General features: G+C 42.1%; 1 protein-coding gene across 2 annotated transcripts in view; it reads left to right on the forward strand.

Moving 5' to 3' along the window:
* Window positions 1-23,627, forward strand: part of RELL1 (RELT like 1) — a 59,453-nt gene that overhangs the window by 17,683 nt on the left and 18,143 nt on the right. For both annotated transcript variants that reach the window (XM_037002900.2, XM_037002901.2), the window contains 4 exons: window positions 10,907-11,131; window positions 12,857-12,928; window positions 19,305-19,362; window positions 21,457-21,693. In XM_037002900.2, coding sequence (XP_036858795.2) covers window positions 10,907-11,131; window positions 12,857-12,928; window positions 19,305-19,362; window positions 21,457-21,693 — 592 coding nt within the window. The remainder of the gene's footprint in view (window positions 1-10,906; window positions 11,132-12,856; window positions 12,929-19,304; window positions 19,363-21,456; window positions 21,694-23,627) is intronic.

Below are 23,627 nucleotides of genomic sequence, written 5' to 3' on the forward strand. Positions count from 1 at the left end.
CTTCATAACATACTACCTCTTGAAAAGACTCTGAAGTGAATATTAGCTTTCTGAAATTTCACTGATTTTAGACCACTTCAAACAAATACCTTTTTAAATATTCCATTTTTTTCTTGAATGGACACAATTTACAATTTAAAAAGTGCAGAAGTGTCTCCATTTTGTTCTCCAACCACCAAGCCCCTCCCCAGGAGAAAGACTGGGCTCTCAGTAACTAAAGACTTAAAAACAAATCCCCAAATGGACCACACCGAAAATAGTAAAAGAGGGAAGGGAGGCAAGGGGGTGGGAAGGAGAAGAGGCAAAGAGGGCTGGGCAGATTCAGCTGGGCTCCAAACTGCCCAGCTCTCTAGTCCCTGTGCCCCTTGGGCATTGATCCCAGTGTGTGCCCTGCCGCTTGGAGCCTACTAGGAGCTCCGCAGCATTCTTTGCCTTAGAGGCATGGTTTGTGGCTTCTTGGCTTGTGTCCCAGTGCGGATCCTGGCGGACTGACCTTGTTCCATCTGGGGTGAGGCCAGGTCAGATGAGCCCTTCTTTTGTCTTCTGAAAGTGCACCATTGTTTGAGGAACTCTGGAAAGTTCAGGAAGAGTCCAGAAGTTGAGATCCTTGCTTTCTCAAAACACCAGGATCCTAAAGTTAATCCCCTCCCTAGAAGCAGCTAAAGGGCTGTAGCTGTTTGCAGTCTGTTGGTGCCCTTGGGGAACTGTTCAGTCAGGGAGTTCCATGGCCTTTAGAAATAACTTCAAGTGGGGAAGCCCAGACAGTTGTGGAGAATGCTAGGGACTTTCTCTGACTCTGCAAAGTTAGTTTTCCCTGCCTCTAGTTTAAATCGAAACCTACACTGGTAAGTATTTATAGTTCTCATCAGTATTTTTAGATATATTTGTTTTTATTGACGTCACCCTACTTTGAAAAACCCTTTGTTTTGGTAGCTACCTGGGGTTCAGGAATGGTTCAGATGTGTACCCCAAGCTCCTGCTTATCAATGTTTGTTCCCTTTTGTCCAGCCAAATTCAGTTTTTCTTTTGAAACCTACTATAAAGTCCCTTTTCTTCCTGGATTACTCTAATTACTTCCTTTTTCAACTCCTATGGTACATATCACAAAGAGACCAAAGTTTCAGTATGGGCTGTGCTTCAAATATTTCTTCTCGAATAATTGTATTGGAAATTAAAATGCATTTTCCCATTAAAAATGATAATTAGGCTCCCACAAAGGGTATTTTAAAAATAATAAAGTGACACTTTGTAAACTTTTATTATAGAAAAGTTTAAAGAAGAGTAAAATGGACCCCTTCATACTAACCACCTAGATTCAACATTTTGCCATATTAACTTCCTCACCCTATCTATCATTTGTCTAGGTTTTTGGTGAATTATTTGAAATCAAGCAGACATTGTTATGTGGCACCCTTTACCATGTATCTCATCGGATTAAGGACTTCCTTCTACATAACCACAATATCATCATTATATATACCTAAGAAAATAAACAATACGTTTCTAATACTATCTAACCCAGTTTCCTTATTTGTCCTCAAAATATTTTTTATAGTTGGTTTTAAAAGTTTTATTGTTGTTTAATATTTGAATTGGGCTCCAAACAAGGTTTACTTATTGCATTTGGTCATACTAAGTTTCCAACAAAAGCTATTTGAAACCACATTCTGCCCAGTACTGAGGGAGGGAAGCAACTTTCTTGGGCATGGGCAGTATTTTGACATCTTTGTCTACTCGTCCTTTCCTATTTCCTTCTCTCACTCTTAATGCCTGTCACCAGGTCCTGGGGTGTTCCCTCCATTTGGACATCCCCCAGGGTATTAGCAGAAACCTCAGAGATGGCTGCATTTCCAGGGGACCTCCTTGCCAAATGCAATCTGTTCGGCGGTCTTTGCTGTCCAGCGTCGGAGCTCTGTGCTCCAGCAGCATGCTAGCACTGCATGTACGCTGACAAAAGAAAGGTAACTGAGTGACGCTTTGTGCACTGGGAAGGATTCTGTGTCGTGGGTGGGTGGACTCTGGGCAGGCGGGTCCTGTCTGGCTGTCCCCTCCCTGTCCCGTCACAGCTGTGGAGTGGGTAGGGCCAGGCCATAGCAGCTGGGTATCTGGGAGTTGCTGGGAAGTTGGCAGCTGCCTGAAGTTTCATTACAAAGTTTAGCTCTTATTTATATACTGACTTCCATTATTTTGTGATTTCCACGTAAGCTCATGTGTTCTCTCCATATGTTTTAAGCTCTTAAAATTTATTGGGACAAATGCTATGTCTTGATAACTGGCATTGTGGTGGATGGTCTTAAAAGTTCTATAGTTTGGTTACCTCTATAGTCAGAAATAGAAATCATCTGGGGATGACTGAGTTTTGTAGAATTTGCTTTGCACTGAACCCTTTTATTAGTGCGCGTAATTGATTTAAACTGTGTGAGAAAATGAACTTAATAAAGGAGGTGGCTTTGCGGGAGTTAGTAGATATTAGCCCTACCAAAGGAGGATTGAGAGGCAGCATGTGGGTGGGTTATGAGCACCGTCCTGAAACAGCATCTGCCTGGCTTTTCACCCAGGCTCTTGCCAGTTCTCATCCTTGTGACCTTGGGCAACTGACATGCCAGCTCCTACCTCCGATTCCTCTTCTCTAAAGTAACAGCACCCACCTCATAGTGTTGTGACCCTCTGAAACCCTTGGGGCCTGCAGCCCAAACTCTTAAACATGTAATTCTCCTCTGAGAGGTCTAATAGAATATATTAATGTTTATGCAGCAAACTCAGTGGAAAAGAGGTTGTAAGCAACCTCATATTAGATCAAACCAAGTTTTTCTACCAATGAGTTTGTCAAATTTGGTTCTGCTATAAGATGAGTTACAAAGTTTTCATTTTTAGAGCTTTGGGAGTTGTCTTTGTGAACACAGGAGGGTGAGCTTGTGCTTTTCTTTCCTGTAGCACCGACCTAGAGCAAAGTATGGATGGTGCTGGGGAAGGCTGGGGAGTTGCGGAATTCAGGGAACCCTGAAGGATGTTGCCTCCAGGTCATAACTTAGCAGCTGAGCAAACGGAGGCCCAGAGAGAAATGACTTGTTCAAATCACAGAGGTAGCCAGCAGCAAAGCCAGGTTGAAGAAAAACCCTATAGAGAAATGCACATCTAGTGATCTTAGTAATTCACCAAAAATAGACTGCTCTTGGGACTCTGATTTGAATCTTTGCTAAAAGAATAATGTGTGTGTATTTAAAAGTGATTTTCCAAACAAGCTTGGTGTAGGTTATCTACTTAACAGCCAAGTCCTTTTCCCATCACCGAGTTGTTGGTCACTCAGCTGGGAAACCCTACATTATGAGAAAGCACACCCTTTCCTGAGAAAGGGGGAAAAATAGCAATCAGAACCATGCAAATCCTCTTGGCCTTGGTTGGCACAAAGCTGCCTTGGGAGAGGTTACAAGGAACCTCCTTATCTGGAGTCTCTGGTTATTACCATTGTTCTCTCCATTATTTGAGCAACCCTCAAGCTATGCCCACTGGGATTGAGGAATGCCATTTCCACGCCATTCCTCCTTGGATCCGCTGACCACTGGAGTCAGCTGGAAATACAAGTATTACTAGAAACAAGCTAGAAAACTGCTTTTGATTTTTTTGGGTTGACTTGGAGTCCTTTCTCATACCTCTTTCTCAGTTCTCTGCTGTTTTTAATCTTTTTGATCCCATTTCTTTTATGACCTTTTAAACACGATCTTGGCAAAACACAATGCATAGTGGGTCCTCAAAATACAGTGATTTAACCAAACCTGGTTGGGTCTGGGAAAATCCCAAACACTAGTTTTGTTGGACAGTTTTTACTTGTAATGTTGTGGAAGGAAATCAGTTTATCAGGAAGAGCTGAGAACTGCCTATTTCAATGGCCCTTGCTGTGTGTAGAAGATACTCAAGATGAGGTGATGGGCTTATTTTTAAAGAGGCTGAGGGGCCCTTGTTGCAGCCTGTATAAGATGAACTGTGATCTGGGAACCGGGTGGGAGGTCAGAGATGCGGGACTGGTAGTTTTGCAGTTGCTTTTCCCATAAACTGCTTTGGAGTCTGGCAGTGAGCATTTTTGAAAATATCCTCCTTCCTGCTGTGCTAATTTGAATCCATAGTTCTGAAGTTCGGGAAGCCTTTAATTTAATCTAAGTTGTGAAATGTAAGAGAAAACCAGCACTTAGTATTTTAAGAGAGAAGTAGCTAATGATGAAATATTTTGAAAGAAAAATAACTGAAATATCTAAACAGACATTTGTAGTTGGACAGTGCGCTGTTACAAACGTGTTTTGCATATGCAGACACCAAGGTTTCCCGAGGTAAGAGGAAGCGATGTACAACAGGAAGGGCGCAGACTGCCTGGCTTGTACCCAGGCATTGCACCGAGTAACAGTGTGACCTTGGGAAGGCGGCTTTGCCTCTCTGTGCCGCCTTCATCTGCAACGGGGGCTACGGCTACGATGGCACAGGTCATCGGGCAGATTCCAGGCTACAGTGCTGGCTCATAAATGCTTCCTACAAGTAGCTGTTTGTAATACAGAAATAACAAACTGTCCTGAGCCGTACTTCCATCACTTCTGGGACCAGCCCATCCCAGACCATTCTCATTCTTACCCTGGCTCCGCCTGCTTTCTGTTGTGACTCTGATGGCTCGTCCTGTACTTTACAGGGCCTTCCAGCTGTGTGGCCCTCTGTGCATGGGTTAGCTCAGTTGGAGATTTGGGGTGCACCTCTCGGCTGTGCTCTGGATGTCCTGCACAGTGCTTTGACTGGCCGCTCCCATCCCTGCATCTGCTCTTCCATGCCACTGTCTCCACAAGCCTCTTCTGCCCTGGCCCCCCTGGTTCTCAACAGGTGCCATTGATTCTTATTGTAAGACAGCATGGGGGATATCAGGCACCTGGTTCCCTCAGCGTCCTTCTGCCTCCTGCCTCTGGAAAAAGTGGTGTTTCGTATTCAAGTGTTTAACCTCAGCTTCCTTAAGGTGCTCCCTTCCTGTTCCTTCTGTCTCTACCTTTTGCTCTTTCTTCATATGCTGTAGTTTCAGCCACTTAAAAAACAACAAAACTCCAAACAAATATTTCTTCCCTTCACCCTGAGGGTGAAATGCCTACACTTTTTTGCTCATTCCGAGCTTCTAGAAAGAGTAAACTGAGCTCAGTCTCTGTTCCTGAATCCTGGGAATCTAGTATTACCTTCCAGTGTATTGAAAAACTGCTTCCTCCAAGGTCACAAAGAGCTCCTATGGATTGTTTTTCCTCCCTATTTTATTTATTTTTTCATTTTATGTATGTGTGTGTTTATTTTGGGATTTTAAATTTATCCACATACAGGGCAGATACATGATGCATGGCCAACTGATACCTGAAAAGATGCTCCACATCACTAATCATCAGGGAAATTCAAATCAAAACCACAGTGAGATACCACCTCTCACCATTCAGAATGGCTGCTATCAAAAAGGCAAGAAGTAACAAGTGTTGGTAAGGATGTGCGAAAAGGGAGCACTTGGGAATGTAAAATGGTGCAGCCGCTATGGAAAGCAGTATGAGGTTCCTCAAAAAATTAAAAATAGAACTACCATATGACCCAGTAATTCCACTTCTGGGTATTTGTAACATACCCAGAAAAGCAAACAAAAGCACTAATTAAAAAAAATGTATGCTCCCTTATGTATATTGCAGTATTTTTTACAGTAGCCAAGATACGGAAGCAATGTAAGTATCCATAGGTAGATGAATGGATAACAATGATGTGGAACATACACATATACACACATATTGGAATATTACTCAGCCATAAAATAAGGATGAAATCTTGCCATTTGCAATAATATAGATGAACCTAGAGAGTATTATGCTATGTGAATAAATCAGACAGAGAAAGAAAAATACTATATGATTTTACTTACATGTGGAATCTGTAAAACAGATAAATGAACAAAAAAGCAAACAAACAAAAAATCAGAAATAGACTCATAAATACAGAGAACAAGCTGGTGGTTGCCAGAGGGGAGAGGGGTGGGAGAATGGGCAAAATAGGTGAAGGGGATTAAGAGGAACAAACTCCAATTATGAAATAAATAAGTCTCAGGAATGAAGAGTACAGCATAGGGAATATAGTCAATAATATTATAATAACTTTGTATGGTGACAGATGGTAACTAGACTTAACTTGGTGAGCATTTAGTAGTGTATATAATTGTTAAATCATGTCAATACCTGAAACTACTGTAATATATGTCAACTACATGTCAATGAAAAACATTTTTTTAAAGAAACTATAGAGAAACAGAGTAAATTACAAGGGGAAAGTTAAAAATTCTAAGTGGCTTCTTATATTTGAAACTAAAGCAATTTAAGTTCTTAAGCGATTTCTGTGTGGCCTAATTTGTCTCAGGTCTTCTCAATTCTTTTTCTAAAGATTCTTCATAGGTTTTTCTCTTTCTTTTTTCTTTCCCTTTTTCTCTCTTTTTCTTTTATTGTGGTAAGAACATTTACCATGAGCTCAACTCTCAACAAATCTTTAAGTGCACAATACAAATACCGTTAACTATAGGCAAAATGTTGTACAGCAGGTCTCTGGAACTTACTCATCTTGCATAAAACTTAATACCCATTGAATAGCAACTACCCATTTCCCCTTTTCCCTAGCTTCTGTAGTTGCTATTCTACTTTTTGTTTTTATGAATCTGACTATTTTAGATAATTCATATACATGAAATCATGCTGGGTTTATCCCTCTGTGCCTGGCTTATTCACCTTAGTGTGACATCCACCTGTCCATCCCAGTTGTCACCTATGGCAGGACTTTGTAGGGCTGCATAGGATTAGATTGTATGTTAAGTACATTTTCTTTATCCATTCAGCCATCAATGAGTATTTAGGTTGTTTTTATATCTTGGCTATTGTAAGTACTACTGCAGTGAACATGGGAGTACAGATAATCCTTTGTAAGATCCTGATTTCAATTCTTTTGGATATATATTCAGAAGTGGGATTGCTGGATAATGCAGTGGTTCGATTTTTAATTTTTGAGGAACTTCTATATTGTTTTCCATAAGAACCATTTCACATTTCCTTCTTATTTTAGTTGCTCTCTTTTGCAGCATCTGACCGAGCTGACTGCTCATTCGTCCTGGAAACTCCATTTTCTGTGTCCTATGGTAGAGCCCTGGCTTCTCCTCCTCAGCTTCCCCTTGGAACAGATCCAGTTGTCCAGTGGATAGTTCATCTGGATGACCTCCTGCTCACCTCTGCAAAACTGAACTCATGTTTTGTCCTTCCCATGCCAAGTATATTAGATTGCTAGGGCTGCTGGAACGAAGTACCACAAACTAGGTGGCTTATAAAAGAGAAATTTATTGTTTCACAGTTAAGAGACTACAAGTCTACAATCAAGATTGGCAGGACCACATCCTTCTGAGGGCTGTGAGGAAGAATCTGTTCCAAGCCACTCTCCTAGCTCCTGGTGGCTTGCCATCAAGGTCAATGGCAATCACTGACATTTTTTGGCTCATGGAAGCAACACCCTGATCCCTGCCTTTATCTTCACATGGTGTTTTTCCTCCAAATTTCTGCTTTTTATAAGGACAACAAGTCATATGGGATTAGGGTCCATCCAAATGATTTCATTTTAAGTTGATTACCTTTGTGAAAATACTAGCTCCTAATAAGGTCACATTCTGAGGTACTGGAGTTAGGACTTCAACATATGAATTAGAAGGGAAGCAAAATTCAACCCATAACTCCAAGCAAACTTGCTTCCCCCCTCTTCCCCACATTTCCCATGTCAATGAATGGCACCAGTGTCCACAGTGTTACTTGAGCAGAGACTTGGGCATCCTCCTTGTCAAGTCACTTGCCCTTATATGAACGTGGGGTCTAGAGCTTTTAAAACTTGGAGGCAAAATTTTGGAACAGGAAGCATAGCATCTAACAGGTTTACAAAAGGGTCCATGATTCCCAAGTGGCTGGCAAGCTCTGTTCTCTCTTTCTTTTTTCTTTTGATATCATTAATATACAATCACATGAGCAACATTGTGGTTACTAGATTTCCCCCATTATCACGTCCCCACCACATACCCCATTACAGTCACTGTCTATCAGCGTAGTAAGATACTATAGTCACTACTTGTCTTCTCTGTGCTATACGGCCTTCCCCATGCTTCCCCCCACACCCCCCCAACATTATGTGTGCTAATCGTAATGCCCCTTATTCCCCTTCTCCTTTCCTTCCCACCCACCCTCCCCAGTCCCTTTCTCTTTGGCAACTGTTAGTCCATTCTTGGGTTCTGTGAGTCTGCTGCTGTTCTGTTCCTTCAGTTTTTCTTTGTTCTTAATGTTCCACAGATCAGTTAAATCATTTGGTACTTGTCTTTCTCAGCTTGGCTTATTTCACTGAGCATAATACCCTCTAGCTCTGTCCATGTTGTTGCAAATGGTAGGATTTGTTTTCTTCTTATGGCTGAATAATATTCCATTGTGTATATGTACCATCTTCTTTATCCATTCATCTACTGATGGACACTTAGGTTGCTTCCATTTCTTGGCTATTGTAAATAGTGCTGCAATAAACATAGGGGTGCATATTTTACTTTCAGTCTGTGTATGTCTTTGGGTTTGAAGTGAATCTCTTGTAAGGCAGCATATAGATGGATCTTTTTTTTTTTTATCTATTCAGTGACTCATCAATTTAATGATGACACATTCTCAAACACCTGATTCAGGAGGATATGTTTGGTTCCAAATATGAGCCCCTCTGTTTTTGTCCCTGTTTCTTTTTGGTCCCTGAAAAGAATTTGTTATCACTCCAAGATTGAAACAGACCATGATTCTGAGTAAAACTCTCTCAGTATTAGCACACTGCCTGATTCACCTATTCCTGTTACATGGACTATGAGTTATTAAAAAGAAATTAACAAAGTTAATTTAGAATTGTTAAAGGAGTTATAGAAATGTTTTTGGTTTGCACTAAAAGTAATGCTTGAGGTTAGATGATATAGTTGCATATATTTAGGAAATATGTGTGTGTGTGTTTTATATATAGGTAATATATATGTAACACTTAATTCATTTATTAATTATATTTGTTCTTGGAAGAGAATCAGAGAAAAATATACGATATCTTAAATTCTAGAAGTTGTCTGATAAAATTATGAATGCAGCCTTTTATAAACCTAAGAAACCAGCAATTTCCTTTCCTGTTCAAAGGTAATGGATATTTCCATATGAGAGAAAACTCTTTGTTGTATGGTCTCTGGGTTGCAAATTAGGCTTCTGTTTGATACTGTTTGCTGTAGTGATGAAATATGGTAATTTCACACATGATATTTGTCGTTGTGTAATCATTACAACACAGATTACTTTTTCACCAAAATACTCTTGAGAGAGCTTATAATTTAGTGTATCTAGCTTTCTAATTTCTGGGTTCTTAAGTAATATGTATGAATCTCTGTGATTTAGAAAACTCCATTGTAGCACTTGGGGATCTGAGTATTTCAAACAATGAGACTTAATTTCCATCAAATCCCACATTTTTCTTTATTCCTCATCCTCCCTGACCCCTCTTCTTCATTTGATAGTTCTGTTCTCATCTTGTGTCTGTGAACTGGTACTTTGCTGATTGTCCACACAGTGGGCTTTTTCCCTGTTATCTTCATTGGCCATATCTGATTGTTTACACCAGGCTGTTTTTCGCTCTCACTCTTTCATAGAAGTGATTCAGTTCCCCATGTACAGGGACCTCTCGGGAGCCTATGAGTTTTCCAGATACCTGGCTGCCTCTGGTATTAGTTGGTGTGATACTTTGACATGTCTAAAAGCAAATTTCTCCTTTTCTCTAAAAGTTGTCCCCTTCCCAGCTGCCCTATTTTTGAAGTGGTGAAATAGGTGTCCACTACTATTTTTTCCCTTACTGCCCCATCTATACCTTCCACAGCTTTTCTCTCAAATGGTCACAATCTATCCATGTGTTTCATTTAGTGACTGTTTGCAGTGTTACCCTACCAGCTCGCTCCAAGATGGCCTTGGCCAAGTAACCTTGTTTATTCCTCTCTGTATCCGGCCCCCAGCATGTGCTTTTCACATAGTGGGCAGGCAGTAAATGCTAATTTGGGTCAGTGGGCAAATAAACAAATACACATGCTTCCAGTTCTGAGTTTGTGCCTATGGGCCAAACTCTTCATGCCACCCTGGATTTTTCCTCTTTTTCATATTCTAGATCTGTGAGTTTTACTACATCCTTCTAGAATACAAGCTCCATGAGGATGAGATCTTTCTCCATTTTGCTCAGTAATATATCACAAGGGCCTAGAATGGTGCCTGGCATGTACATGAGCATTTCCTAGGTGGCAGAAATGGTTCTGAATGTTTTAGATTAATTTATTTCATCTTCATAACAGCCCTAGAAGGCTGGGTAAATGCTATTAGTATGCTTGTTTCACAAGAAACTGAGTCATGGAGGTAAGTCATTTCCCAGTGTCACACGGGTGCCAAGTGGTGGAGTCAGGACTTGAGCCCAATATCCTGAGCCCATGCTCTTAACCACTAAGTATCTGCTTTAATGTCAATCAGTAATTGTGGTTTCCTCTGTGCTGGCACTTTACCAAGTCTGTACATGCGTTCCACACAGTGCAGGTTCTCCTACAGATGAGGAAGCAGAGGCTGGCTCAAGAGGTTTAACAATGGAATCACCCAGAATGGGACCCAGTTCATAAGCAGCAGGGACAGAGTGGGGACTCAGACTATTTTAGCTCAAGCCGGGGCCCACAGCCTGGGCTGCCAGACCCTCCAGTCTTTGTGTGGCCCATGGTTTTGAGAGCAGACTCAGATTTCACATGAACATCTCCCGAGGTCTTGCTCCTGACCTACGTCTGACGCGCTGCGCATGTTTCTTTCTGTAGACAGCGGCGGTAGCCGCACGTTGCACTCCGGGACAGAGACGACGCCACGGCCCTCTAACGACACCGGGAATGGACACCCCGAATACATCGCATATGTGCTTGTCCCTGTGTTCTTCCTCATGGGCCTCTTCGGCGTGCTCATCTGCCACCTGCTTAAGAAGAAAGGCTATCGTTGTACAACGGAAGCAGAACAAGACGTGGAAGAGGAAAAGGCTGAAAAGATAGGTAAATAACCAGGGTTCTTTTATAGGGTAGTGGGTAGGGATGATTTTTATATAAGAAACCAGTCCCATGTATTTCCCATCTCTATGAGGCAAAAACGTCCATCTTAACAGCCAGGTGGTAGAGGGTAGTGTCGGGGTAGATCTTGTAGTAACCACGCCCAGAGTTTGAAAGCTTACTTTCATTTAGTAAACGCCTACCAGGTCATTTGCTCTTATTTGCCTTGTGGCCTTTGGCAAATTGTGTATGCTCTAAATCTCTTCAAACAAGGACAGTAATCTCTCCCTTGTAGGATTATTGTGAAATTTAGAGAGAAGATGCATTTGGTGTTTGGCACATATGACTGATTAGTAATCATTATTATTATTGCATGGATTCTAGTAAGAATGTGGGTAAACTAAAATAGGCCTCACCATTTTTGTAATATTACTTTTCCTGGGGGAGTCCTGTCTTAAATCTGTGGGACTGGAATTTATGTTTATTAAGTAAATGACTGTGTGAACGCTGCAGTCAAGAACCCGTACCTTAGTTTCAACTTGAGGGTGTCTCACCTTTTCCTCTTCACCTGGAGTTGTTCCGTAGTGTTTAGAAATGCTTGAGAGAGGAAACCCTGTTTGCTCTGCAGATTGGCTTCCAGCCATTCTGTAGGGAGCTCTGCTGACTTGGGCTCTGGGGAGTAGGTCACTCTTTGTATCCCTTTCAGCTCCTTTAAGGGCACTTTTTGCAGAAGGTGACATTTGGAGTAAGTCACCTTTCAAGAGAGCCCAAAGGGCCAAGTGGGGGGAGCTTCCTCATTCCTTGCCAGCTTGCTGGCCTGTTGGTTTTTCCCACCCCCACTGACCTTTGAGGCAGAATGAGAACAGGGATGAGTCATGTGTAAGTTTATGAGCAAACTGAAGCTGAGTGTTTGTCAACAGAGAGCAAAGCCGCCTCCTTTCCTCCTTTGTAGATGCCTTGTAGGCTGGCTTAGGAGTCAGCATTTGCAGGTCCCACCAGATGTGCATATTCTTGGAGGAGGCGCTGACTGTGGCTGGAGAAGACATTTTTTCAGGAAACACCAACAGATCACCACACACCTTAATTCATTCTCTGTGAATTAGGATGGAATGTTTCAATCTTCCGGCTTCCTTCTTGTTTTATTGAAACAAATTATACAGATTGGTTTCAGAGTGCAGGTTGACATTTTATTTTCCGAAGACTCACGCATAGAAAGTCTCCCAAAGGGAACTAACTTTGTGGGTAAATAACCATGGCCAAAATTTAGGCCATCTGGAGATATATTTAAAAAAGGAGTAGAGTCTTACAAATGTGTATGAATAATTACTCAATTAAAAAATTAATACTATAAATTTATATAGTACATCTATAATTAAAATCCACAGAGAATTGTCTCTCAATTAGCTCTCTTCCCATTTCCTCTTAAGGAAATGATAAGAGAGCAATAATAGTAATAAGAATTGATATGGATACATGGAATTGTTGTCTTGGAAAGTGAGTGGGTGTTTGGATGTGAGAAGAGACTGGTGGGTAACTAGTACTTTTTATGCCTGTTACGCTGAAGGGGCCACTATGCGCCAAGCATCAGGCAGTTTGGGGCTGAAGAAAGAAAGTGTAGACTCACAGCGCCGTGGGTGACTAGCTGAGCTCCCTGGAGATGTTCGGTGAAGTCTCACAGACCTGAAGTGGGTGACCAGCTGTAACCCGTTCTCCCTCCCCTTTTCCTTCCAGAGCTGAATGACAGTGTAAATGAAAATAGTGACACCGTTGGGCAGATTGTCCACTACATCATGAAAAATGAAGGTATGGATGTTTTAGTGTTCCAGAACAATTGAATATTCATGTTTTATTAAAAACCTGTGTAAAGAGTCAAGATTTATTTGAACTCTCCTCTCGATTTTTCTGAAGTTGTTGGCAGTACCTTTTACCTGAACTTACTACCAATCAACTCCAGCCTTGCCCGTCCGTGAGTGTTTCACCTAAGTGAGTTTTCTAAGAGTCTGGCTGTCTAAGCGTTGCAGGAAGCCAGCCTTGGAGGCTCACCTTCAAATACTGGCCTTTTCTCAATTTGGGGAAAGTCACATTAGCTCACGGAACCTCAGTTTCCCATTCCATAAAATGAGGGCAATAATAATATTTACCTCATAGCGTTGTTGTGAGGTAGCATTTTAAGTAACACTGCACTTAAAATGCTTAGTAAAGCAAGCACTAAATATGATCAACTACTTCTTTTGTACTTTAAAAAAATTGTACTAAAATACATAAAACAAAAAATTTACCATTATAACCATTGAAAAATGTACAGTTGTGGCATTAAGTACATTCACTGCGATGTACAACCACCACCACTATCGAGTTCCAGAATGTTTTCCTTATCCCAGAATAGAACTCGGGGAGTCAGTCCATTCTGCCTGCCCTTCCCTTGCCAGCTGCGGGCAACTACTGCTCTGCTTTCTGTTTCTGTGCATTTCCCTATTCTGTGATCTACTCGTCAGTGTTAAGACTCTTAAAAATTTAACTGTTATAGGTTTAAGCATGTTTTCCCCTTGGAAATGTATTCTAACTCCTGTCTTCTTAAGTGGAGGGTTAGTTTAATCCTGATTAGGTAAATTAGGGTCCTTGTCCTGAACACCCATCATCATCTCTGTGAGATACCCTTTCCACAGTAACTGTTGTGTGTAACTCCTTGCCCACATACCCAATAGCTGCAGATCCCTGTACTTTGAATTCTCCTGGGAATTTAAAAGGAAACATTTTCCTTGGGCTCTGTCTTGGCTCCAGTCAGCGCTGACTCATACATGATGCAAGGATGCAGCCAAGCCATCTGCCCAAAAGCTGAAGTACCTCTGTGCTGCTCAGTAGACGTCTGCCCTTCCACCCCAGCTCTTCCCTGGTGGTCCTGCACCCCCATATTCTCACTGTCGAGAAGAGCACTTCCTGGCCCAGGTGTTTCTCACTTAGAGCCTAACAGAAATTTCATATGGTTTGGCATAATTTTCATTATTCTTACCAGAGTGTGCCTTTTGCATTTAGCATAGATCTAGGAGCTTCACATGCGTAATCTCATTTAATCTTCAAAGGGCCCCTCTAAGGCTGATATTTTACAGGTCTTGGGGGTGACAGGAGGGCTCCAGGAGGCTGAGTCAGCGAGGTTAGGGGCTAGCCCAGCCGTATCTGGGTCTCCTTCAAATGTCCAAAGTTATCTCTCCTTTCTCCTGATCTGTGACTTTCAGTTTCTACATGGTGTAAAACCAGATGACCAAACGTACTAGAATGGTGTTTCAAATAAGAAAAAAAGACCAGAACATTTGGGTTTAGATCTCTGTTTTCCAGAGACCTTCCTTCAGGGAACAGCTTGTTAAGTTCTTGATGGTGTGTGTTCCTTTTACAGAAAAAAGTAGTTTTTAATTTGCATAAAATATATGCCAATATGGGTTGGCCTAGAAACTTCAGCTGTGACAGAAGTGCCCAGAGTAAGGTGCAGGTGGCCCCTTCATTTCTCCTGTGTCTCGTGCCTTCAAAACTGCCTCTGATGGCTTCGGGGAGCTTGGGGGGGCCTTTGGGAGCTGGGCTTCTGGGAGTGGAGGCAGCTGCTGAATTTGTGAGAGCAGGATGCGGGGGTTACTGACAGTTGAGTTGATTGAAATAAGTCAACTGTGAAAACTTTGCCAGGGGCTGAAGTTCTTATGTATAATCTCATTGTATGTGCTGAGTATTGCTATGTGCCAAGCTGTTCTAAGGGCTTTCCAAGGACTAACCACCTTATGACTGGGGTATCAGATCTCCTTTTTCCCTGAGGCCCACAATGCTTGACTAACTTGCCAACTAGTTGCACTGCTGGCAGGTGGCAGAGCTGAGATTTGAACTCTAGTGCCTGACTCCAGAGTCTATCCTTAACCGTTTGCTGTTACTTCCTCTTTCTTGGTAGTAGGAGAGAGGACGATAAGCCACCTCCTTTCAGAGATAAAATATATAGCTGGGGTAGTTTATAAAACTGCTTAAACATTCACTTATTAAATTCTAAAACTACCTTATGAGGTTGGCCCTGTTTCCACATGTTGCAGATGAGGAAACAGAGGCCCAGAGGGGGGCCCAACCTTAGCGGCAGGATGGTGCTAGCAGTGGGCTCCTTAAATGACAGCACAGGAGAAGCTTCAGGCCCCTGGAGCAAGCATACTCTGTCATTTCCTCACCTCCCATGCTCAACAGCAAAAAGGTCTTCCTTTCAGAATTATCTCCTTTTCCTGTTGCAAAGTAGCCTTTTTGTTTCCACTGTATGGGGTCCCAGGAGGTGTGTTAGAGTAATACCCATGGCGCGCTGCATTCTTTCTCTCTCCTCAGCCTCTTTCCCTTCTGTCTTTTTTTTAGCTCCCTCCCCATCATGCCTCTGTCTGTCTCCCTGTGATTTCTCCAGGAACCAGTGGAGACGGTTGATGGCTCTCATCCTTTGTGTGGCGGGTGGTTCTTGGCCGCCAGGAGATGTCTCCCTGACAGGTCATGGCTTTTCCAGCCATGGCCCTCTCGAGCCCATGGCCTGCACCAAAACCATGGCTGGGGGCTTAGATACATCTTTGGGCCTCTTACCAGTTTATAAACTAGCTTTTTTAGTTTGCCTTTGAAACTTAAATCTCTGTAGAACAAATGCACTTTTATCTTTTCTTTCTGTCATTAACAGACACTGAACTTAATATCAATTTAGACTTCTGTATTGGTGTTAATTTAACTTTATACTTAAAAAAAAATTGTAAGCATGACACAACTTTTCCTTTAAAATTGAAAAAAAGAATAAAATTAAGAACAGTCCATCTACTACCATTTCCCCATGTTTATTTAAGATTTGCCTAATCTACATATTTTAAAACATTTACAATCAAGATATATGATAGTCTTCTGCTTTGCATTTTTAATTTGATTAATGGAGTAATATTTCACCTGTACTCATGGTGACACTCTTGTTTGTGGTTTAAATATATCATGTCTTGAATGTTGCAAATCAGGTTTAGTTTAGATACATACTTCTTGGATGAATTTGTCAGCTGGCCTGCACACTGATTATTTCTTCCCTAATCTTGAGTCTTGGATTAGCTATAATGCTACCTTTCATGTATCTTTCTAAGTAGAGTTGAATTGAAGAGTGTCTGGCTGGTAATTGGGGTTTTCTTGCATTGTCTGAGAATTTGGGAAGCTCATAGCTGCCAGGCCCTTATGCCATCTGACATGGCAACAAGTAGGAGTGTTGAAATTATTCTCCAAGTGCCCCTTATTATTCACAGGGGGCAGAAGGAAATTCTTACTTGGGGCTCAATTTATATTATGGCAAAAAGGATTCCTTTATAAACTATAAGTGTCAATTACTGAGGAGCTCTCTGAAACTTGCTGTAATGACTACACAGACATTCTGTGAACTATTAAACTGCTGATCATTTGGATAGAGACTCACACACTAAAGGAGTAGGAAGGAGAAGGTTGGGGTCAAAAGCACCAACCCTAGTCAGATAGACCAGCTTCGTGTCTGGGTCTGTCCCTCTAGCTGGATGACTGGCCAGTTACGATCTTTAGGCCTCAGTCTCTATAGCTGTAAAACGGGGGTGATATGTTTACCTTTGGTTAGGCTCACAGGAAAATCAAACATGGTGAGGTCCGTGAAGCTTTTAGCCAGTGACTTCCACCAAGCACTCTAATTTTGGTGATGGCAATAGTAGGATCTTGCCTGGGAAGTTTGCCTTGATTACGAGGGAAAACTTCTAAGAGAATAGTGAGGGGAAAGAAACAGAGCATTTTTCTTCCCCGATTTTGTGGCTTTCTGTATATTATCAGGCAGAAATTAAGGAGAGAAGAGGAGAAGCAGTTTTTGGCAATTGTCCCACTAGAAATTTCCCCTGTTCTTGACAGTTTTTTCTCGCCTGAACAAAAATTATTTCTGTGGAAACCCATAAAAGGAATAGTAAGCTGACAGAATGTTGAAAAGTGTAGGGGAAACCATCTTTCATGGCTGATTGGAGTTTGCATAATGTGCAAGAGGACATATGTATTCCATAGAACTTAACTAGATCATTGCTCTTTTATAATATTACTACAACCAAATTAAAGCATGTGTTTAAGTCATAATGGTGGTGTCATGTTAGAAAGTTTTCTCATTGAGGAAACCAAAAATATTTCCAAAGAACAGATTACTAAAATTTACTCCCTGGCATAGATTTACTAGTAACAAGGTGCTTTATGTGTGTATGTGTGTGTGCATGCCTGTATCTATGTGTCTGTGTGTCTGTTGGTCCCACATTCTGAACCTCCTTAGACAGGGTGGGTGTGAATGATGTTTGCATAGAAACTTGAATGTACTCTTCTTTAAGGAATTCACTCATAGAAAACAAAGGAGCTATTTACTAAATATTTCTAAGATATAAGTGTGAGATATAGGAATACATGAATACATGGGAAACAACGCAAGCCTATAAAAAACAGTCTTGGTGAATTTAATATATTTGAGTAATCTTCCTGGGTCATCTTATAATTCAATGTTTCTAACAGAGGTTTATAGGGTTAATTTTCTCTGGCAGCTATTTAAACTTTTAAAAAACTCACTCTGATAAGTGAGTGCTGTTAGTGTTGTATAAGTGTCAATTAGCAAATTATTGTGTATTGAAGCCCTTTATCTGAACAAAAATTATTTGCTGAATCCTTATTCTTAGTCAAAAAGGAAAATGACTAACATCACTAGATTATACTTAAATTTGTCTTATAGAGGGTAACGTGTCTTCTTTGTTGTATGGGAGAAGATACTAAAGGTCCATTTCAGTACTTTACTGACAAGAGTCTTATTTAGATCAAAACTTCTATTTGGAAATGCATTTGGACATTCTCACAAGATAATCATAAAGGGCGAAGAAAGTATTTCTTTTGGAAAAGAATGACATAGTATGTTACTTCTTAAAAAAAAAACCTATGTATTCCCAAGTGTGGGGTGGAGTAGGGGGTGAGAATTGGAACATGGGAGGAAAAAGGTATTATTTTATATATAAAACACAGATAAACATATCTACATGTACATGCATGTAGATCAGATATACATATACATTGATACACAAACATACCTGCAGTATTATAATTTTGTGGGAATGTCACTAGAGAAAAATGTTGAAAAAGGCTCCTGGGTGGGGCAATCCATTTAATGTTAAATAAATTAATTTGAATAAATTTAAGTTTAGCTTTGAAAGGTTGGGAAGCACTGTAGAAACCCTTAACTGTTAACACCTCAAGTGGCAATGTCGGAACTAGAGTTAATTTTCCTCTTTGGTGTCATTTGAGATGTTAAATGTTAAATGCTGTTGTTGGCTTACATGGCAAACAGTGATTTTTTATTCTGTCATCTGTAGAGAATTTCTTGTGGTTTATTATAAGAACAGCACTTTAAAAATCAATGAGAAGGTTAGGAGTCGGCAATAACATTTGGCCTTGCCACTTAAATATCCAGGAGAAACTGGGACATTTGCTTTATACAAGGCCAAGAGAACATGTGTGTCTATGTGTGGTGAGCCAGTGGGGAAACTTAGACTTGATTCGCTTTTGTTGATAACCTAGCCCCCAACCTACACATTTGTATTTTTTTAAAAATTAACATTAGAAGTTTAATTTAGCTCAGTCTATATTAGAAAATGTATGTGTGTGACCAACACTTGAAATTTTAAGGTATTTGGTCAGAATTAAGGTCTTGTATGGTCATGAGGCAGAGCGAGGCCAAATGGCTCACCTGGAAAATGAACCCTCTCCCATCCCTGATTGGGTGTGAGATAGACTTGACGCTGCATGGGTATCCAGGGTTGAAGGCTAATTATGTGGACACCTATAAGTTATTAGAATACAGCAGCATGTAAATTTTCCTTTGGTTTGAGAGGGGAAAAAATATTTTTCTATGTTATATTGTAATGGTGTATAGGAAGCAAAACTCTGCAGTAGATCTGCTTTCCTTTGTGCAGGTTCTCTGTCCCTCACACTAAGTTCAATGTGGTGGGGTGACCTAGGGAAAGACTGTCCCTTTGCCAGAGTCCCAGGGCCTCATCTGTGAACCAAAGGAACTCAGCTAGTTGTTTTTCCAACAGCTTTTCTGATGTGGTAATTTTGTGATTACTCATCTCATCCATTCCATCTTAATTCTTCCCTCTTTTTTTTTTTTTACCCTTAGCAAATGCTGATGTTTTAAAGGCAATGGTAGCAGATAACAGTATGGGTGATCCTGAAAGGTGAGTGCCCCTTGCCCTATTGGGACTTCTTTCCAGTTACCTGCCAGAGCCCGTCTCCCAACTTGGGCACTGCTGACATTTGGGCCAGGTGAGTCTTTGCTGTGGGGGTATCCCCTGTGAGCTGTGCGATGTTTGACAGCATTCCTGGCTTCCAGTAGCCAGATGCTAGTGTCCTCCTCCTCAGCTCTGTATGACAAGCCCAGAAGTTCCCCATGCTCTGTCAGTGTCCCCTGGGGGCAAAATCAGCCCTGGTCTAGAGCTGCTGTGTTAGAGGAGTGGTGGGAGGAACTCACAGCCTTGCAGTTGGGGATCTGGGGTGAGTCTTACATCCACCACTCACTGACCCCCTCTTCTTGTACATGTTAACTGACCAGGCTGAGCTCTAGTTCCGTCATCCATAAAGTGAGGATAACTTCGCTGGGTTATGATAAGAAATAGTACCTCAGGCCTTGAAAGACCTCCATGAGCGACAACAATTAAATGGAAAACAAGGCTGACTTGCGGGCATCTACTAAGTTCTATTTTTGTGTTACCAGCTCTAGGTTATGGCTGCTGAGCTTCATAGCCCTTCCTCATTCATGACAGATCATCAGTATTCTTGTGTAATTTTAAAATTTCTTCCCCAAGGAGCATTTATTGAATGCCTGCTGTGTGCTGGGTACTGGGCTGGAGCTGGGCATTCACAACCCTTGCCATGGAGGAGTCAGTCTGGTGGGGAACGATGTGAGTGAGAGGCCGCCTGGTGGAGAGCAGGAGAGAGCTGGAGGGGAAGCACAGACGCATCTCTGGGGGCTCCACGGGACCAGGGTGGGGTCAGGGAAGGCTCACAGGAAGGGCCCACAAAGCCAGGCACGTGACTGGCAGACAAGAGGCAGGGGCTGCTTGTCAGTGGACAAGGCCAGAGAAAAGGCACTGGAGTGTTAAAGTGTGGGACGCACCTGGGAAGGTTCCCTAGGGGGTGCCAGAGAATGCCCCACGGACAGTGGCAAGATGGGCCAAGAAGGCAAGTTGGGACTGAGCGACAGTGAAGGAGTTTGGACCTTTTTCTGCTTACTCTGTGGGTGGTACATCCAACCAGTCTTAGATATTTAAACCATGTTTGTCAAACTGGCTGTGTTAGCTTTGCATGTTAATGAAGTAACTCAGAGTGTAGGAAGGTCAGTTCAGGAAGCTCTGGGGGTGTAGTTTACAGAGACATGCAAGCTGTGATTTCTCCACATTCTAGCCCTGAATACAGACACAAGTTGTTAGGACCATGTTAGCTCATAGTATCTATGCCTCTCTCATCCTTGGGCCACGTGTAGTGCCTGTCATTAGGTGTTGTGCATTGTGGGTACTTCGTAAGCATTTGTTGAATTCAACTTTCTATTCTGTGGTGTTAATTTAACATCACTTTACCCCAGAAAGCTGCTGCTGTGTGTTTTTATTTTAGCAATCTAAAGAGCCTCCCCAAAGAATACCAGAAAACTTTTGGTGATCTGTGATGTTTGAGACTATTTCCTCAATCATGCACACTTCTTTTTAAGGGTGCAGGTGGGCTGGTTTTCAGTAGCAAAGAGGCTGGTTTATGCTGTCGTAAGACTTCCATGTGTTTTGGGGCTCTTGGCACATTCTCAGGGGTCATGCTCTGCTGTGATATGACGCCCATGTACAGCCATCCACGCCATGTCAGAGGGCTGATTCCTGGTCAGGGTGGCCCTGCCTATTTCAGTTCCTCCTTTTGCAGGGGCCTAGAGCCGTGACATGTGCCTCTTTAAGGTAGCCAGCATCTGACCTATATACTTCTGCTTTTTATCTTTTGGATGGTCTGGCTGGATTTCTTCCAGGTTATCAAAGTGGTCTCCCTTCTAGAATGTTAATTCCATTCTAAATATGATAAATCACATTTTGCAGTTTCAAATGAGCTGTTGTTGCATAATCAGAAGAGCTGAGTACCTGCTGTCTAAGATTAGTTCACAAACTGACTTGTATGACTGGAAGAAGCATTTTTTTTCTTCTGATTTAAATCTGCTTCTTACGTTTCTGAGGGAGAGAGTGCCTTAGCTGGTATTTCTTTTAAGTAACCGGTTCTACCTTTTCCTCTTTCCCCTATAGCCCCGTGACTCCCAGCACTCCCGGGAGCCCGCCTGTGAGTCCTGGGCCCTTGTCGCCGGGAGGCACCCCGGGAAAGCACATCTGTGGCCACCATCTGCACACAGTGGGTGGTGCTGTCGAGAGGGATGTATGTCATCGGTGTAGGCACAAGCGGTGGCACTTCATAAAACCCACCAACAAGTCCAAAGAGGGCCGCCCAAGGCGTCAAGGAGAGGTCACCGTCCTCTCTGTCGGCAGGTGAGATCCCTGGGGAAGCCTGGGTTTGTGTGACCTGGCTCCTGGGGTGGGTGGATCTGCACTGCGTCATTACAGGTAGAGTATGTTCTCCTAAGCCTGGCTCAGGTCACAACTCTGGACTTTGTAGATGTTTCCAGGTCTGAGTCCTGCATGTGTTCAATAGCAGAAGAGTCTTAAGGGGTGGCTATTGCTAGGGCAGATGTCAAATATATTATTTAAGGTAAGAAACTGCTGTATTAGGGTTCTGCAGAGAAACAAAACCAACAGGATATATATAGATAGGTAGATTGTTTTACAGGAACTGGCTCACATGATAATGGAGGTCGAGAAGTCCCACAATCTGCCCTCTGAAGCTGGAGAACCAGGAGCACTAATGTCCGAGGGCAGGAGAAGGCAGATAGCACAGCCTAAGCAAAAAGAACAAATTCTTCCTTCCTCTGCCTTTTTGTTCTATTGATTTTTTATTCTTCCTTTGCCTTATTGTATCTATTTATTAAGGGATTGGATGAGGCCCACCCTCACTGGTGAGGGCAATGTTCTTTACTCAGTCTACTGACTCAAATACCATCTCTTCTGCTAACACCCTCACAGACACAGCCAAAAAAAATATTATGCCAACTATCTTGGAATCCCTTAGTCCAGTCAAGTAGACACACAAAATTCAGCAGCACACTGGTGCTAAGAGATAAATCCCAAATGTCAACTACATGTGGCATGAAGTCTGTGTGTCCCTGGTGGGAATGGGAAGATCACTGGGTGGCTCGTCAGGTAGTCATCCAGTGTCCCAGGTGTTTTCCCTCTTCTGGCTCTGCCAGGTTTGCTAGCAAGAGAAAGTACATGGAAGAGTGTTCATAAGAGGCTTGAATGGCATGGGCCTGAAAGTGGCACATTTCATTTTTGCTCACATTCTACAGTCACTCGGCCACACCTAACTGTCAGGTCGCAGGGAAATGTCCAGCCAGCTACCAGGAAGAGGAGATGGATGTGGTCACTGCTTTCTGGTCTCTGCCATGTAAGATCCTTGTGGATTCCTGTGGCTGCTTGCTTTTTAGTTCACCTCACCTGTGTCTTGGCTTTGCCAGGCCTACAGTACCCTTTACTTGTGACCCGGATGTGACAGGGTGATCTTACAGTTCAAGTGCTGAATCATTTTGACCTCGTGTAGAGCATTTTGTAGTGGAAGTGCTTTTGCACTGTCTGCTGTTTTGATTTTGAGTCTCAGGCAGGAACTGCCTTGTTAATGCTACAGTTAGAAAGGCAGTAGTGAGCAATGGTAAAGAGCACACAGGAGCCGGGTTAGTGAAGCCCAGCAAAAACTGACAATACTGCAGACACAATCCTACTCGACTGCCATACTCCAGGAAGACTAGCTTGAACTCGCTGCATCTGCTGTGTTTGAGTCCCAGCACCACTGCTTACAGACTTACTCACTTCTCCCCATGCTTCAGTTTCCCCCTATATAAAATGGGGAAACATAACACCCACCTCACTGGATGTTGCTCTGAAGACTAAGGTGACTCACATAAAGTATTGGATCAGGTTTTAGCACTTACGTACTCATGAAATATTGGCTATTTTATTATGGGTTTCATCATGTGCTGCACAAGCGCAATGAGAAGACTGCAGGGCTGTTCACCACTTACACCAAAACAGAACAATTCATGACAACACTGTTTTATTAAGAAGCAGAGTCATGGGAATTTATGAATGTAGAATGCAAAGAGAATCTGTAGCTTGTTTAACAAAGCATATTTTGTTTGCTTTAAAAACATCTGAAATTTTCAACTCAGATTCATCATGGTTTTCTAAATGCCCCCAATCCAACTCTCTTTCTTGGGTCTAAAACACTATGTTTAATTATTGCAGGCTGTTTTTCAGCATGTGTTACTTAAAGAGAGTCTTACAGTTTGGCATAATAGGTTTGTGGCTACAAT

The sequence above is a fragment of the Manis javanica genome, chromosome 5, assembly GCF_040802235.1.
Source record: "Manis javanica isolate MJ-LG chromosome 5, MJ_LKY, whole genome shotgun sequence".
Taxonomy (NCBI): domain Eukaryota; kingdom Metazoa; phylum Chordata; class Mammalia; order Pholidota; family Manidae; genus Manis; species Manis javanica.